We start from the raw sequence: 16,695 nt of genomic DNA on the forward strand, positions 1-16,695 counted from the left end.
AACTCTGCCATCGTAAACCATCATGGACAATACATGAAAAGTGATCATGACTATGTTCCAATAAAACTTGGCTTACAGAATCAGGTAGTGAGCCAGGTTTGGCCCACGGCCGCAGTTTGCCGACCCCCGTGTTAGATAGTGGAGATGGTTAAGGGTCAGTTGCACAGGAGCAAGGAACAGGAATCCTGAGAACTAGAGCATGGGACTTAGGACCAGAAAAGGAAACCAAGAGACATTACACACCTACTATGTACTAGGCACGGTGATAGTCTGTACAAATGTCATTATATTTAATCTTCACATAATGACATTAGTGTCAAAGAAGGTAAAATGAGAATTCTAAATCACACAAATCAGGAATGGCAATGCTGGGAGTTTTAAGCAGGTCACCCACTCCAGGGTTTAAGGATTTTTACTTTAAAACCCTGAAAGCCCTCAGGGCTGACCATGGGCGCTGCCCCCATCCCACCCAGGTTCTCTTTAGAAGAGGATTAGGGACTGCCAGGCCCCAGAAATTTGTGTCAAGCTCTGAATTTCCATTGTTGTGCCTTTAAGTGAAATTAGAAAACACCCCTAATTTCATGCATAGAAAACCCTACACTAGGTGATTGGCTGGAGTAGACATGGCACATGTTGGCCAAGAGAAGTAGGGGCCATGATGACGAAGGTGACCATGAAGATTTGAAAACCAGGCTGGGTGAAGCCCAGAAAAATGCCAGGATACCGCCTAGATTCCAAAGGAACCCGTCAGTTTTTCAGTGTCTTATTTTCTCAGCCACAGATCTACCAGTGCAGCTCTTAATAGAATGTGTTCCTGCCTCTTGTCTATACTACCTGGTCCCTAAAGCCCACATTGTCTCTCTCCACTTACAGCGCAAGTAGTAGTCACCTAGGCTGTCCCCTCCACCCCACCCCTGACCGTGTGGAGCCAGGGTACCATTAGAATCCCAGCAACTGGGCAGGGGCACACGCTCCAGAGCGGCCCCTAAGGTACCACAGCCACCAGATTCCAAGCCAGTAACAGTTTCTCTAAGGCGACCTAGCGAGTACACGGTCCAAGAGCCAAGGCTTGAATCGCGTCTGTTTGTCTCCAAGTCTGTTCTCCTCACCTCTGTTTTACACAGGATCCTGCCCACATGGGTGAGCACCTGTCAGATGCAGGCTGTGACCCATCAGTGAAATTGATCCAATGGGTTGCAAACGGCACTTTTCTCCCCTAAAATCAGTCACAGTAGAATAGAAAATAACAGGATATCATACATAGTAGGGTAAATATTGTCCCATGAGCCTTTGATGTCTGTTACATGTAGGGGTACATATTTATATATGTGAATGTACTGAGGGACAGCGTAGCTCACGGTTACTGTGGGTCAGGATCATGAGAGTCTGGGGGACGTTCCTGTGGTCCAAGCCACTTCAGCCATGGCCCGAGCCTGCCTTCCCATCACTCTCTGCCCTGCAGCGTGTATCCTCCTGGGTCCATCTTCTGTCTGTCCTTCCTCAGAGCCTCTCCATATGCTTTTTCCTCTCCCTAGACCATTCTTGGTGCACTCCGTGAGTGACATTCTTGGCATCAGTACCCTTTAACTCTTAGCCTGCACCTCCTCAGAGAAGCTGTCCCTGACCCCCATCTCAAGGAATTCTCCCCACTGCAATTGTCTGTTTCTCGCCTGATTTCCCCTGGAATGAAACTCCGTGAAAGGACGGAACGCGTCTACACTGTCCGAGCACGTGGCCCCCAGTAGGTGCACACTAAGTATCTGTAGGTGGGGCGCCCAGATTAGTCGGGTGACTTTGGGCAAGTCACTTTCTTGGCTTCCTACCCTGTTAAATGAGGAGGTTAAACTCGATGCTCTAAGGGCCTTCTCAACACTGACATTTTACAATTCTTTTGTCTGCAGCTAGAACATGGCCTGGAGGTTAATGGTCACTTCTCTCCAGTTTACAGGAGTTCGTCATTTCCCTTGTGTCATTTGATTTGTGCAGCAGCTCTTGGAGGAGGCCAGTATCATTTACATATGAGGGTAACCAAAACTCAGTAATTTGCGCGAACCAGCAGACCAGCAAAACCAGGTCCCAAAGCTACGCCTGCGACTTCTACTTTCGTGCTTTTTTCTGTAATACCGCCCAAGTCAACGTGCCCTACGTAAGGAGAATGAGGACCGAATAGGGAAAGGGAGGCTTTCGCAGCATCTCTTGCCCTGGTTGTGATGTTACTCACAATCCAGTAGTTTCAGATCCTTAGCTACATCTGATGGAACTAATGTGCTAATAACAAAATCGCTATCATGAGGACTCAGAGATTCAAAAGGATTTCAAGATCTTCTTTCTTCTCTGAGTCTTACTTGAATTGAAGGCTGATGTCTTAGGTGCCCATTTACTGAGGAGGGTGTCTTGGGGCCAGTTGTGGAGAGAGAGCCTTTCTCACGACCCCGGCCCCATCCCCTGACTCAGGAACCTGGCGGACTGAGGCTGTGTTCAGCGAGGAAGCACTGATCGGAGTTCCAAGTGACATCCCTCTTCAGAGCGCCGCCACCCTGAGTGTCAATCCCTGCACGGCCTACAGGATGTTGATGGACTTTGAGCAGCTGCAGCCAGGTAGGAACCGCCAGGCGCGGGGAGCAGGCTGGGATCTCCTGACTGGGTGTGACCCAAATCCTGACCCCGAGGCCCTGGCAGCTCACCAGTAAAGGGGCCGAGAGGAAGACGGGCCCCTAACCTGGGCAAGTGTGTGGTTGCTGCTTTTGTTTTGTTAGCTTAGTTCCTAGAAAGTGTGCTGGAACCTCATGAGGAGAGCACTCTGGAAAACCGCTGAGGGATCACATTCCCTAGAGCTTGGGATGGAATTCTGCCATTCAGCAGAAACGTATGGCGCTGTGCTAAGGTCTGTGACACAACAAAGCCAGACAAGATAGACAGTGCCTGTGTTCTCAGTAAAATGCTGAACTGAGTAATTCCACTCAGCATTTCTATGGCACCTTCCAGGTCACATAAGTGCCTTTCCATGCGTTACCCCAGTGACTGCATTAAATCTTCAAAGCAGTGTGGTGAGGTTGGTATCACTGGTTGAGAGTTCAGGCCCCAGGCAGACAACCTCAGTCTGAATACCAGAATCACCTTTCGCTATGAACTGACCTCTCAGATCATCAGATTTTTCACCTATAAAACGGACAATAAGCAGTTTTGATGGTTAGCTGGAACACTGCGGTGTAACACTCAGCGCGGGGCCTGGCACACAGCGCAGTAATTAAGCGCTGCTTTTATTATTCTTCCTTTTCATAAAGGAGGAGACTGAGGCCCAGAGAAGTAAACTCCTTGGGCGAGATCACTCAGCAAGGAGATGACAAAGCCGGACGTTCTATTTGGGGTTCCCTGAAAGCAGAGCCTGAGGCAAGGACTGAGTGAGGGTGGACAGTTTGCTGGGGAGGTGATCCCAGGAAGCAGGAGTGAAGGATTGGGAGAGGGAGCCAGGGAAAGGAGGAAAAGCCAGTGAAGGCTGATTACTGCTGCGGGCGAGCAGGGCTCAGTCTTGCTGGGAGGAGGCCTCCAAAGATCCTCATAGAACCCACCTCAGCATTGGCCTCCCATTGTTGGAAGGTCACCCTTCACACTATGCATGTCCACGGACTATAGAAGTCACCTAGTCTAGCTCTGCCACGCCAGTGAGGAAACTGAGGCAGAGATGTTGGAACGCAATAAGCTTAGATTGCCACTGATGCTTGTAGCTGGCTGAAAATCAGTCCCAGCTTCCTGCAAAGAGAAAGGCAGGTTCTCCCAGCTGTGCCAGGGCGATCCCAGGAGCCTTTGGTGGAGAAAACCAGTCCTGGTTAAGGAGACGTTTTGGTCACCTGCGTCGCATCCCCTCCGGCCACCTCTAATTTGGGCACAATTGTGGTGGACATCAGGGTATTCTGACACCACCCCACCTCAGTTGCCCGTGGCATCTCTCCACCTGCCTGCCTGAGGGCAGGTGTGGTCTGGGCTAGATCAGTGTTAAACTAAATTGTCATACTGACCATAGTAAGAATTACATTTTACACTGTAATCCAGTACATAGATATATGTATGAGTATATATATAACGGAAACCAAAGTTTTATGGAGCGGTATTTACCCTTACTATGTGTGATGCAGTGTGTTCTTCTTAATTCTCTGTTCCTCAATCTTAACTGAAAAAAAAAAATGTTGCTTACAACCCACTAGCTTGATTTCATAACCCACTGATGACAGTCTGTGAGCTGACTCCTGCCTACAGAGAATGGGCATTCTTCTTCCAGGAAATCCCCTGTCTGTAGCACCAGATCCCTGCATTTTAGATCATATTTCAGGGTGACAGAGCACCTTCCTGGACACAGTGGCATTCGACTAATCCGGAGCATCCTGATTGGCACTCCCAGGATTCCTGTTTTATGCGGAGGAAACGGAGGTCATGACCTCTCTCATGTCATTCAGTTACAGTCAGTGGGGAAGCCGGGACTCACACCAGATCGATCTGATTTCAGAGCCCACGTTTTCCCCAGCATGCCACGCTGCCTCCCCCATTGGCTAGTTCCAAAGCCTGGGCTTTGACCACAGACTATCTGTAGGATGCTGTTTCTGGAGCTCTGGGTTTCTCCAGCATTGATCCCATTTCAAGGCAGTGTGCCCTTACTGAGCAGCACAAAGGGGGAATAAGGCATGGCCATGTCCTCAGGAAGCTGCAGGCTCTTGCTAGAAATGGGCATGTCCACAACCAAGTATAAGACGGGGCACGCCATGTGCAGAGAGAGCCAGAGGAGCACACAGAAGGAAGATGGGAAGGGGGCCGCGCTTGAGCTGTGCTTCAAGGACTATATGGGATTTCAAAACGAAGGAAGAGAGAAGGAGGGAAACATTGCAAACCATGGAAATAATCTAAGAGATTTGAGGGCATAAAAATCGAGAGGATGATGAACAATATAAAATCGTTTACACAGTGGGATCTAAATTACATATAGTATGGACTCTTAATTGCCAAGCCCTGGGAGGCACCATGGGTGTCATGGAATTTGGAGGTGGAGGGGGGGGGTGGGTCACTGGGAAAAGAGTAAGCAACACTCCAAGATCTGAGAAGACTCAGCAGCCAGGTCCTGGGTCATTCCTGAGCACTCCTATCTCTTGCCCTACAATAGTATCCCAGACAGGAAGCGCTTGACCTGTTTACAGGTCTTCAGGACTTGACTTGGGTCTCTTCCTGGCTCTACAGGAGACAGTGTCATCCAGAATGCGTCCAACAGTGGAGTGGGGCAAGCAGTCATTCAGATCGCCGCAGCCCTGGGCCTGAGGACCGTCAATGTGGTCCGAGACAGGTGCGTGGGGGGGGCCTGATCCCAGTGCGCGACACTTAGGCCTTTCCACCCAGCATCCCTGCAAGCGCCCCTGTCTCCACCAGATGGCGCCCGTGCATAAGCAGCCCACAGACAGATCCTTCAGCCGCCGGAAAGGAGGCCCACTTGGCCTCTGGCTATAGGATGAGTGAATATCCCAAATGTAAAAGGAGAGCAGGAAGGAGCTGAAGCCGGCCCTTGCTGAGCAGCTGAGAGTTTTTGTGTCTGTGATAACCTCGTGATTTCAAGGCCACGCTTCATATTTGGGAATCTGTTAAGCTGTGTTTGTTATTCCTTCTGTAACCTGTCTAACCCGGGGCCCTTTCTCCCCTGGCATCTGTGTGGCCCTTGAGCTGTACTAAATATGGATGTGAAGGAGATGGGGCAGGCTTGTCATCTGTGTTACAGTGAGGAAACAAGGTTCAGAGAAAGGAAGCCATTTGCTCAGGAAGACACAGCAAGTCAGTAATAGACTTAGTTCCCTGCCTTGTTCTCTTCCCATCGTACCATCCAGTTTCCTTAAGCCTCACTGTCAACAAACGTGGCTCTATCTGTGGTGGAAGTCCAGTCTTTGGGGGAGAATTGACACTCGCTTCCCTTCCCTAGTCCCTCAGTTGTGTTAACAAAAATCAGTCTGTTTGCCCTGGCCAAAGAGGCCCAGAGCCACCCCTGCGCTGGAGTATGTTTGCACAACACCCTGAAGAGCCCCTTGAAAAGAGGAGGAGAAAGGAAATGAAGTTTGTCATTTCAGTAGACAAAATCAGGAAGTGAAGTGACTTCTCCCTGGGCCAGATGGTTTCTAGCACCTTTGAGCCGGCAAGGACTGTGGAAATCACCCTGTGTTGCCAGTGAGGAAACCGAGGCCAAGAGGTGTTGGAGTGTGATGAAATCCGGTAGCCAGCCCCTGCGTAGGGCCTGGCTTACCCTCAATCCCAGCTTCCCACAAAGAGAAACTCATGTTCTCACAGCCATAGCAGAGGAGTCCTAGGAGCCTCTGGGAGAGAAAGGCAGCAGGAGTGACTAAGGGCTGTGGATTGTGCTTGGTTTCTAGGCCTGACATCCAGAAGCTGACTGACAGACTGAAGAGTCTAGGAGCCGAGCATGTTCTCACAGAAGAGGAGCTAAGGAAGCATGAAATGAAAAATTTCTTTAAGGTATGTAGGCTGAGGGGCATTGTGCCTTCATTCCATGCTCATCTCCCTGGAAAAAGGTGACCTGATAGAAAAGCTGGGACTGGCCCCGTCACTTCTCTCCAAATCCTCCCTTCATCTCTCTGTGGAAGGACAAAACCCATTCCCTCAGCCAGGGGACGGCATGCTTCAAGTGCCCAGATGCTGTGAGGGAGGCGGAAGAGACAGACGAAGTCCAAGAAACCCTGGATTACTTGTACTTGTGAATATTTTTAGCAGGCCACATCAGCCCATACAGTTAGTATGAGTCTCAGAGCTGGGAGAGGACCTGAGGAAACTGAGCCACAGAGAAGGAAGAGAAAGGACAGAAGTACCGTCTCTGAAGCCCTTTCTTTGTATTGTATCTGATAATCCCCACAAAAGCTCAACAAAGCAGGTGCTCTCTCTTTTCTAGATGAGAAAACCAAGTCTCCAAAGAGATAAAGGATTTCACCAAAGCCACACAGTTATAAGTGGAGTCAGGGCTGGCCCCAGGTCTCTCTGAACTCACAGCCTCTTAACCTTCTAGAACCTCCACCCCCAGCATACCTAACAGGTGACCAAACTTCAGCCTCTTTCTCCTGAACCCAGGAGTGACCAAACACACACACCCCCCCTCGAGAACACCTGCCTCTTAAGAACATTTCCGGAGCAGCAGATCAGCACCTCTAACTCAAACTGAGCTGTGAGCACAGAGAAAAAGTACACTTGGGGGACCTAGAGTCCTTCGAAAAGGAATGTACATGCCCTCTGTCTGTCCTTTCCTAGAGAGGAGTTTTGAACAAAATTCCAAAACGTAACAGGATTAAGCTGATAAAGCAAAGGTCCTTGCAGAGCAGAGTGTGAAGGCAACACTATCCCATTTTCCTTCACTGCCCCCCACCCTCTGACACAGCACCTGTGGAAAGGAAGTGCTGTTTGTGGCAAGCTTTAGACCCCACGAGTAAGGGGGCACCTGGCAGGCTCTGTCTGTAGAGCATGCAACTCTCAGTCTCAGGGTCGTGAGCTCAAGCCCCACACTAGGCATGGATTCTACTTAAAAAAAAGAAAGAAAGAGGGGCGCCTGGGTGGCTCAGTCAGTTGAGTGACCGACTTCGGCTCAGGTCATGATCTCGCGGTTTGTGAGTTCGAGCCCCGCGTTGGGCTCTGTGCTGACAGCTCGGAGCCTGGAGCCTGCTTCCGATTCTGTGTCTCCCACTCTCTCTGCCCCTCCCCCACTCATGCTCTGTCTCTCTCTGTCTCAGAAATAAATAAACATAAAAAAAATTTTTTTTTTTTTTTAAGAAAGAAATCCCACACATACAGTGGTATCTCCCTCACTACAGCTTCCTTATTTTCCAGGACATGCCCCAGCCCCGACTTGCTCTCAACTGTGTTGGCGGAAAAAGCTCCACAGAGCTGCTGCGACACTTAGCGTAAGTCCCTTGGCCCTGCAAGTCTTGTTGGCCCAAGCTCTCTGGGCTTATAGCTGGGAGGACTGGCAAGTGACCCAATTCCAGTGGGCAACGCAAGCCAAGCCAGGTCAGCATAACCCTGGGTAGGAAATGGATTGCCATCATTTCCTGGTTATCCAGGCACTTCCTTTCTCAGCCTGTTCCTTTATAGGTGACCGACAGACCCAGCCGCTTTGTTTTTCCAAGGGACCCCAGAAGTAGATGGCTAAGCTTTCTGTGATAGGGGAACAGTTAAGGATTCATAACCTAGGGGCCTCTTCAAAAGTCACTTAGTCCTAGCTTGTTAGCTTTTAAATTTTTTATTAGCTTTTAAAAATAGATTCTAATTTTAGAGGTAACGTTATTGCTATTACAAAGCATTTTGAAAGCATGTAAAAGTACAAAGGATGGGGCACACCTGGCTGGCTCAGTCGGTGGAGGGTGCAGTTCTTGATCTCAAGGTTGTGAGTTTGAGCCCCATGTGGGGTGTGGAGATTACTTAAAAAATAAAATCTTCCCCCAAAAAGGACAAAGGAAAAATTAAGCAGGAAAGTTAGCTATCATCCCACCACCAAGGGGGATAAGCATTGTTGACAATATTAACACTGGGTGTCCTTCCATTCTTTTTGCCATTAATATAAAGTTCCTGGGGCGCCCGGGTGGCTCAGTCGGTTAAGTGTCTGACTTTAGCTCAGGTCACAATCTCAAGGTCTGTGAGTTCGAGCCCCGCGTCAGGCTCCGTGCTGACAGCTCAGAGCCTGGAGCCTGCTTCGGATTCTGTGTCTCCCTCTCTCTCTGCCCCTCTACCACTCGTGCTCTGCCTGTCTCTCTCTCTCTCTCTCTCAAAAATAAATAAACATTTAAAGTATATATATAAAGTTCCTGAGCTGAGGAACTTTCCAACTAAAGCAGGAATCCCCTCAGCAACATTGGTTGACACATTCTTGCTAGCACTCACTAGCTAAGGGACACAGAGATGGCTCAGACACTGGAGGAACTCTCTAGAACTCCTAGGCTAGATGGGGAGATGGGTCATGTGGTCAGAGAGCTGTGATAGTGATCGCTGAGTATTCGCCTGTGCACCAGACTCTGTGCAGAGTGCTTGACTTACCCCGCCCCCCTCCACAACCACCAAAGGGGGGGGATGCTCTGCCCATCCCCATTGATACAAGGCCCAGCGAGGGTAATTACCTTGCCCAAAGTCTAGGAAGTGGAAGAGCCAGGCTTAACCCCAAGTTCTCGTGACTCCTGCGTCCACCCCTCCCGCCCTACTTCGGCAGCCTCAAGGGCAGCCTGTGACCCCCGCGGCACTCGCTGTAGGAGGAAGCCTTGAGCAGTAGTTACGGATGTAGGCACTGGAGTCAGAAAGTCCCAGCTCTGCTACTTACTAGCTGTGGGCCTGTGAAAAGTTAGGCAATACATAAAAGATCCAGGCCTCAGTCTCCTCGTGTGTACAGTGGGGGATAGAAACCCTTTCTGCCTCAGAAGGGTCGTCTAAAGACACTGAGGTGATGCACAAATCGCCATACAGACAGAGGTGGGCTTCATTTTCCCCGCTGTAAAATGAGAGCAATGAAAGTGCTCCCTGGGGGTCCCAGGGACGACTCACCACATCAGCGCACATGGAAATGCTCAGACCTGGCCCCAGCACCTAAAAAACGCCCAGTAAACGTCAGCTATTCAGATTAGAACAAGTTCAGAGGCTGTGGGGAGTTGGGGGGGGAGGGCTTGATCCCAGAAAGGAGCTACTTTCTGGAACAAGTGTCAGGCGAAAGGAACTTAAGACCAAGCTGCCCACAAACCTCATGGACAAAGAGTTACGCGCCTCACACGGCAACAGCTTCCACTTTGTAGTTCATAAAGCACCACGTACACACCCACCATCATCGTTGACCAGCAGACTCCTAAAAGCCAGGGAGTGGGGAAGGGAACACAGGTTAAATGGAGCACAGAAGTCCGAGCTTATTAGTTTTTAAAAATCATTTGAGCCTCTCCCCTGTTGGACTGCTGGGGCAGGTATGGGTGTCAGACAGCAGGTCCTGGCAAGACCCCTCCTGCAGCGACGGCAATTGCCCACTGCCCTCCCTCTCCCCACCCACACTGTTCCTTATCTGTATAGCCATCTCACCTCACGGATCCTCAGGTGAGTCCGGACAGACGGAGGGCAGAGGTCTGCACTGCGCCAGTGTCTGTGCACTGCCCAAAGCCACACATCTAGGAGTGGAGGGGAGCCAGGTCTTGAGCTCTTCTCAATAGAGCGTGCTTCTTTGTAACACTTCATCCAAGCCCGGCTGGGTGGTTAGATCGCTGGGCTCCCAACCCTGGCTAAACATCATGTCATCTGGCGACGTGTTTGTTGGTTGACTTTAATACAGGTTCTTGCTTCCTGATACATTAGGTCTGGGTCGAGCCTAGGAATCTGTAGTTTTTGAAACATTCCCAAGGATTCTGAGATCAAGGTTCAGAAACCAGGCTTGGAGGGGCTCCTGGGTGGCTCAGTCAGTTAAGCATCTGACTTCGGCTCAGGTCATGATCTCACGGTTCGTGAGTTCAGGCCCCGCGTCGGGCTGTGTGCTGACGGCTCACAACCTGGAACCTGCTTTGGATTCTGTGTCTCCCTCTTTCCCTGCCCCTCCCTCCCTCTCTCTCTTCCCACCCTCTCTTTCTCTTTTGTTCTCTCTCAAAAATAAATATTAAAAAAAAATTTTTTTTTTAACAAAACCAGGGTGGGAATAGAAGTGTTCCGGCAGGTTTGAGAAGAGCTCTATCTCTGTCTCTACCCACTCTATTCTCTCTGGTCTCTTCAGGCCTGGGGGAACCATGGTGACCTACGGGGGAATGGCCAAGCAGCCTGTCATAGCCTCTGTGGTAAGCTGGTGAGGGAGGCAGACCTGGACACCACAATTGTCCAAACCCACATGGTGCCCTTGTCCTTGGGCAGCAGGGTGGGGGTGGGCGGGTCTGTACCTTAGGCATCACCCAAAGTGCTTGCCCTCAGAGCCCAGTACGTCCTTGTTGTGTCCACAGAGCCAGCTCATTTTTAAGGATCTCAAACTTCGAGGCTTTTGGTTATCCCAGTGGAAGAAGGACCACAGTCCAGGTGAGTGGATGATGGCCCCATTGCGAACGGTCACATGAGAGGGCAGTGCCTACTGCAGAAGTGACCAGCCGTTCTGAGCTCTGGAGAGGTGATTGGCTCCCCAGCACCACGACAGTTTAAAGGAAAATATTCTCTAGCCACAGCCACAGCCAGCAACTAGGTATTGGGGTAAAGTGGGCTAGTCCTGGGGGGTGGCGGCACTGAGCAAGGCAGACACTGTCCCCGTCCTGAGCAGCTGCCAGTGGGGAAAACTGCTATGGAAGACAGCCACGTAAAGGGAGTAAATTCTGGAGCCGGCCCACCTGGGTTCAAATCCTGCTCCCACCATTGCTAGTGATAGGTTCTGCCTGGCCTAACCCTGGGGTCTGCACAAGTTATTTCCTTCTCAGTTTGGATATCATAGTTGCCTAGACGCCGTTAGCCCTGTGTGGTAGAGGAGGAAACTGAGGTTCAGAGTGGTTAGGTAGCTTGTCCAGTCGCCCCCACCTAGGGGGTGGTGCAGCCACGGTGTGAACTAGTCTCTTCGAGTCCAGAACCTGAGCCAGTACACGACTCTTCCTCTTCTGGAGGGCTGGCTGCCCAGAAGGTTACCCCTCGAGCTGAGACTGAAGAATCACATGGAGTCGCCCCGATGAAGGGGAGGAGAGTGGTGGCGTCAGTGGCGTATTTCAGGCCGGAAAAGTAGCCCGTGCAAAAGCCCATTGCGGAGGGTGGGAGCCTAGCCAGATAGGTTGCGACCAGATTATGACAGGCCTTGCAAACCTTAAGGAGCTCAGACTCTACCTGAAAGGCAAGTGAAGATCCACCGAAGCGCTTTCAACAGGGGGCGTGATTAGAGTTGAATGTTGCATGATTTGATGTCTATGAAAAAACATTTGTCAGCCTAAGCCAAGACCATATTGCCACTTCCCATCTTCCTGGACCATATTGGGGGCAGGCCCTAAGAGGGGATGTTCGGGACCTCTCACCTCGTAGGGTTCTAAGGGAGCCCTGGGCTCTCAGGGAAAGCTCCTTTCCCTGAGCAAAGCCCGTCTGTTCCACTCCAGCTGGCCCGCCAGGCACAGCCACCCCTCCCTGTGCCTCTTCCAGCTGCCTCTTCTAGCTGACTCAAAGTAATCCTGCCCCTCCCGCCATTCACGACTCCCAGTCACATCCCAGTCAGGTTCTGTGGGTCTGCGCCCTCGTAGCCACCACTCTGCCTGCCCGTCAGCTCCTGGGGCCGCTCCCCGTCTCCTCTGTCCTACCCCGCCGGGGACCGGTTTGCCTCCACAGCCTCCCTATCCATGGCCAAGCCTGGGCTCTCGGGCTTTCCTGGAGTTCAGCGCCAGCTCCTGCCACTGGGGGTGGCCCACGGTCTGTCTTGCCGCTGTTCCCACGTCTGACTTCCTCCAACCTCCCACAGCCCAGTTCAAGGAGCTGATCCTCACACTGTGCAGTCTCATCGGCCGAGGCCAGCTCACGGCCCCTGCCTGCTCCGAGGTCCCACTGCAGGACTACCAGCGTGCCTTGGAAGCCTCAATGCAGCCCTTCGTGTCTTCAAAGCAGATTCTGACCATGTGCTAATCGCATAGGAGCCAGAGTGAGGTGGGAGGGAAGACGGATCGGCAGGACTGGTTTCGGGCCCCTCGGTCAGGGCCCTCAGCTTTCCCCAGGCTGCCCTCTGACTAGGGGGGTTGTGAAGCCATCCAGGGCCAGCCCCTGGGTATCTAATAAAGTCTGAACTTCCTAAGAACAGACACACACAAAACCAACAGAAGTCATCTCTGTCGAGAGGAACCCTCAATTGTGCACCTGCCATTCCAGCATTAAGAAGCCCCCTTGCCCATCCTCCAACTTGGCCTCCAGCGATGATTTCCTGACCACCCTGAAAGCAAAGTGAGGGTGGGGACCGGCAGGTACAAAAGCCAGTAGGATGCAGTCTCCACCCCCAGGCTGTCCCAGAGGAGCAGAAAGGAAGGTTTGACTCATTCTGGGTGGTGCGGGGCTCCGTGTGGGACGGGAGGAGGATCAGCTACCTGAGAGGGTGAATGCCAGGCTAAGGAGCCAAGGAGTCGGGGTCTCAGGTGGCTGGACCACCCTCCTGGAATGTCTGTCCTAACTGGGGAAATAGTTGTTACACCAGTGCTTCTCAACCTGAAGTCATTTTACCCCCAAGGACGTTTGACAGTGTCTGGAGACGTTTTCAGTCATAATTGACAGGGTGCGATCGGCATCTAGTGGGTAGAGGTCAGTGATGCTGCTCAGATAGCATCTGGTGCACAGAACAGCCTTCCTCAACAGAATGATCCAGCCCAAGATGTCCATAGTGCCACTGTTGAGAAACCCTGAATTAAGCTAACAGTCCCACAATCACTGCCCTGGTGATTCAAGTGCTCCTAAAGAAGATGCATGCGAAGTGCTATGATGGCATAACTGAGGTCTTGTCCTAGGCCTGGAGTCAAGGGAGCCTTCCTGACATGAAAGTGGGTTCTGAAAATGGGTAGCTTTATTCAGAGAAAGAGAAGAGTTTGACATCATGTGACTTTTTGTGTTTCCCTTATGATCCACTCACCCTGATGGAAAAAAACTAGAGACTCGGGAATGTTCCCTGGTCACCGGGCCTACTTTCCCTTAGCTCAAGAGCCTCTTTCAAGGAGTATTTACTAGATACCCAGTGTGTGCCTGAGGCTAGGGATGCCTGTGAGGGGGCGGAGGCGGGGGCTGGCCCTCTGGCTGCTTAGCCTAGTGCAGGGGACCAACCTTCCCGGCATACTAATGAGGCCTCTGACAGAGGTGTCCAGAGGGCCCTGGAGACACGGCAACTCTGCCTGAGGGTTGAAGGAAGGCTTTGTGGAAGAAGTGTCATCCACAGCATATGGTGAAGGCCAAGCAAGAAAACGTGCATCCAGCAGAACCAGCAGCACATGCGCAAGCCTGCTTCTGCTGCCTGAGGTTGGAGAGTGTGAGGGCTGAGGTGGGAGCTGTGGGTACAGGTCAGAGCAGGAAGGTTCGAGAAGTCAGGACTTACCCTTCAGAACTGGCGAGGCACAGAGGGGTTTTCAGCAGCAGGGTGATGTGGGAAAACTGGCTCAGAAGACCAGAGGCCACCCAGGCTTATCACAGACACGTACGTAGGCCCCTGACCTAATGCTCTTGCCTTTGGGAGCATCTTGTGTGTCCTCTGGAGAAAAGGACTTGGCTTCAGCCCAGAGCTGGGGAAGGTCTGCACGTGTCCTCTTGATAAGAGTTGCTACCTTGTGCACGTAGGCTCAGGATCGGCCCCAGCTTGCCCAAGTCCCTCCCGTCCCCTGTCTTCTGTCCTTGAAAAAAATGCCTGAGGGGGTGGAGGAGGCTGCCCAAAGGCTACAGGAATGAACGGTTAGAATTAGGTTCTTCAGGAGGAGTCCACAGTGTTGGGTTAGAGGAATGATGAGCCTGCAGCCATGGAGAGGGGGCAGCCCCTGGTACAGACTCAGAGGAGATAGACACGATGGAGGAAGGTTCCTAACACTATGGTTAGAGACCCCGTGGAGGGCCGTGCAAAACATCCTGAGAACAATATCTCTAGGGGTCTGGAGGTGACATTTGGTTGTGCTTTATTTTCTTTATTTTTATTTTTTTAAATGTTTCTTTTTTAAGAGAAAGAGCACAAGCAGGGGAAGGGCAGAGAGAGAGACACACACACAGAATCTGAAGCAGGCCCCAGGCTCTAAGCTGTCAGCACAGAGCCTGACACAGGGCTCGAACTCATGAACTGCAAGATCATGACCTGAGCCGAAGTCAGACACTTAACCGACTGAGCCACCCAGCACCCCTGGGCTGTGCTTTAAAGGATGATTATAGTTTTCTCAGAGAAGGGAGACATGCCTTCTAGACTAAGGGACCAGATTAAGCAAAATATATTATGGAGGCAGGGCATTTATGTTAGAATCTTGTCATTTCCCCCCAAATATCCATTCTCTTCCTAAGAACACATGATTTTTACATAGGCACGTGGTAGCCTGGAATAGTTTTCCTGCCTTCCTTGCAGCAGACAAGGTCCGTCCCTTGTGATGCAAGCGGAAGTGGTAGGTGTTGATTTCTTAAGAACCTCTTTAACATATAGCCAGCATCCAGCCTGTACCTGTTTCTTCCCCTTCCATCTTCCTCCTGGCTGGCACACAGACCTGATTCCTGGAATTTGTACAGCCATCTTTGATCATGTTAAGAATGGGTCAGTGACAGGATCCAAGAAGCCTGGGTTCCTGGCACCCAGAAGCCCCAGCTGCCCACCTCAGGATTTGTTTTACATGAGAAACAAGCCTCTGTGTTATTTAATTTTGTAGAATTTGGGCTGTCTCTGAAGCTAACCATAAGTGATACATATTCTGTGATTCAATTTATATTGGAATCAATCAAGCTGAAGCTGAAAAACTGAATTGCGGCTGTCTGTGATTCCCCACTAAGGAATTTGAACTTTAGCCTGTGGGCAATAGGGAACAAAAGATTTCTGAGCCAGAAGATGAGAACTGTGCTTTGGGAAAACAATTCCTCTGGCAGCAGTTTGGGGGACAGTTGGGAGAAGGGAGGCACTAAACGAAGAGATAAAGTCAGAAATTCCCAGGCTTCTGAATTTCAGACAAGTAAAATCCGCAGAAATTTCAAAGGCCGGCATGAGGATTACCAACATCTAGGAGGCCAGCAGAGAAAGGAGACGGTGACAAGACCGTGGCAAAAGAGGGTCTGACTTCAACTGGATCATCTCTTCCATATTTTACAAGTATAGGAGGCTGTTTTTCATTTTCATGCTGTGGAGTTGGGACAGCTCTGTTGGCCCACTAAATAAACAAAATCCTTTCTAAATGGCTGGGGGAGGAACCTTTGGCTCCAGGAGACTGAAAGAAGACGAACAGGCATTACCTCCTAAACCAAAAAGCTTGGGCACACCTGACGCCCTGAGGCTTCATGACTGTGGTGCTCCCTGTTTGTTGTCTTCTGGGAGCATCCACCCTGCCACCACCTACAGCCACGGACATAATATTGACTGCTTTGTGTCTTGGGAGATGAGATAGATAAGCCGAGATAGATAAGCCTGCTTTCCTCAGGGAAAGACGTGAGGCCCAGAAGAAAAAGGTTCTTGCATTCATCTGAGTGTCGCAGGCACGCATGTCCTTGCCCCTGAAAGCTCCTGGCTGCATCTGCCAGCCTCATGCTTCTTGGTAGGCACCATGCCCTGGGTAAGACACTGGGCCCATCCAGAGCAGCTGGAAATGGTAGAGAAGAGAGACTTAGGCCTGGCACAATATCTGCCTGCATTTGCAGGCAGGAAAACCCAGGAACATGGCAGAGGTAAGGAGATGTTCGCACTCCCTGAAAGAAAAGAAAGCTTTCCCTGTGCCCTTAACCCTTTGCAATGTATAAACCCTTTCACCCACGTCTCCATTTGATTTTTGCAACTTCCCTCTATCATTGAGATTTTAATATCATAACTTTACAGAAGAGGAAGACGCCAAGCGAGGTGAAGTGAATTGCTCAAGGTCACACAGCAGGCAGCAGATCTGACACTAGGGGCCAGGTCCCCTGATCCTGTCTGGTCCCTATACCAGTCCTGATTTTTTTGGCTCCAGTGATCATTAACATGTCAATCAGAAGAGAGTTCAAATTTCCCTGAGTCTGTATCTCATGGAGAGG

At 50.9% G+C, this 16,695-nt stretch overlaps 1 protein-coding gene across 5 annotated transcripts in view; it reads left to right on the top strand.

The window, feature by feature from the left end:
* The window catches only part of MECR (mitochondrial trans-2-enoyl-CoA reductase), a 37,455-nt gene that overhangs the window by 18,578 nt on the left and 2,182 nt on the right, over window positions 1-16,695 (top strand). For 2 of the 5 annotated variants that reach the window (XM_053898589.1, XM_053898603.1), the window contains exons 4-10: window positions 2,455-2,598; window positions 5,224-5,326; window positions 6,396-6,498; window positions 7,855-7,928; window positions 10,754-10,814; window positions 10,974-11,046; window positions 12,449-13,420. In XM_053898589.1, coding sequence (XP_053754564.1) covers window positions 2,455-2,598; window positions 5,224-5,326; window positions 6,396-6,498; window positions 7,855-7,928; window positions 10,754-10,814; window positions 10,974-11,046; window positions 12,449-12,609 — 719 coding nt within the window. In that variant the 3' untranslated portion in view covers window positions 12,610-13,420. The other 3 variants (XM_053898595.1, XM_053898591.1, XM_053898598.1) reach the window with 3 other exon arrangements.

Source organism: Panthera pardus, unplaced genomic scaffold, assembly GCF_024362965.1.
Source record: "Panthera pardus isolate Hobbes unplaced genomic scaffold, ASM2436296v1 HiC_scaffold_11, whole genome shotgun sequence".
In the NCBI taxonomy this organism is placed as follows: Eukaryota; Metazoa; Chordata; class Mammalia; order Carnivora; family Felidae; genus Panthera; species Panthera pardus.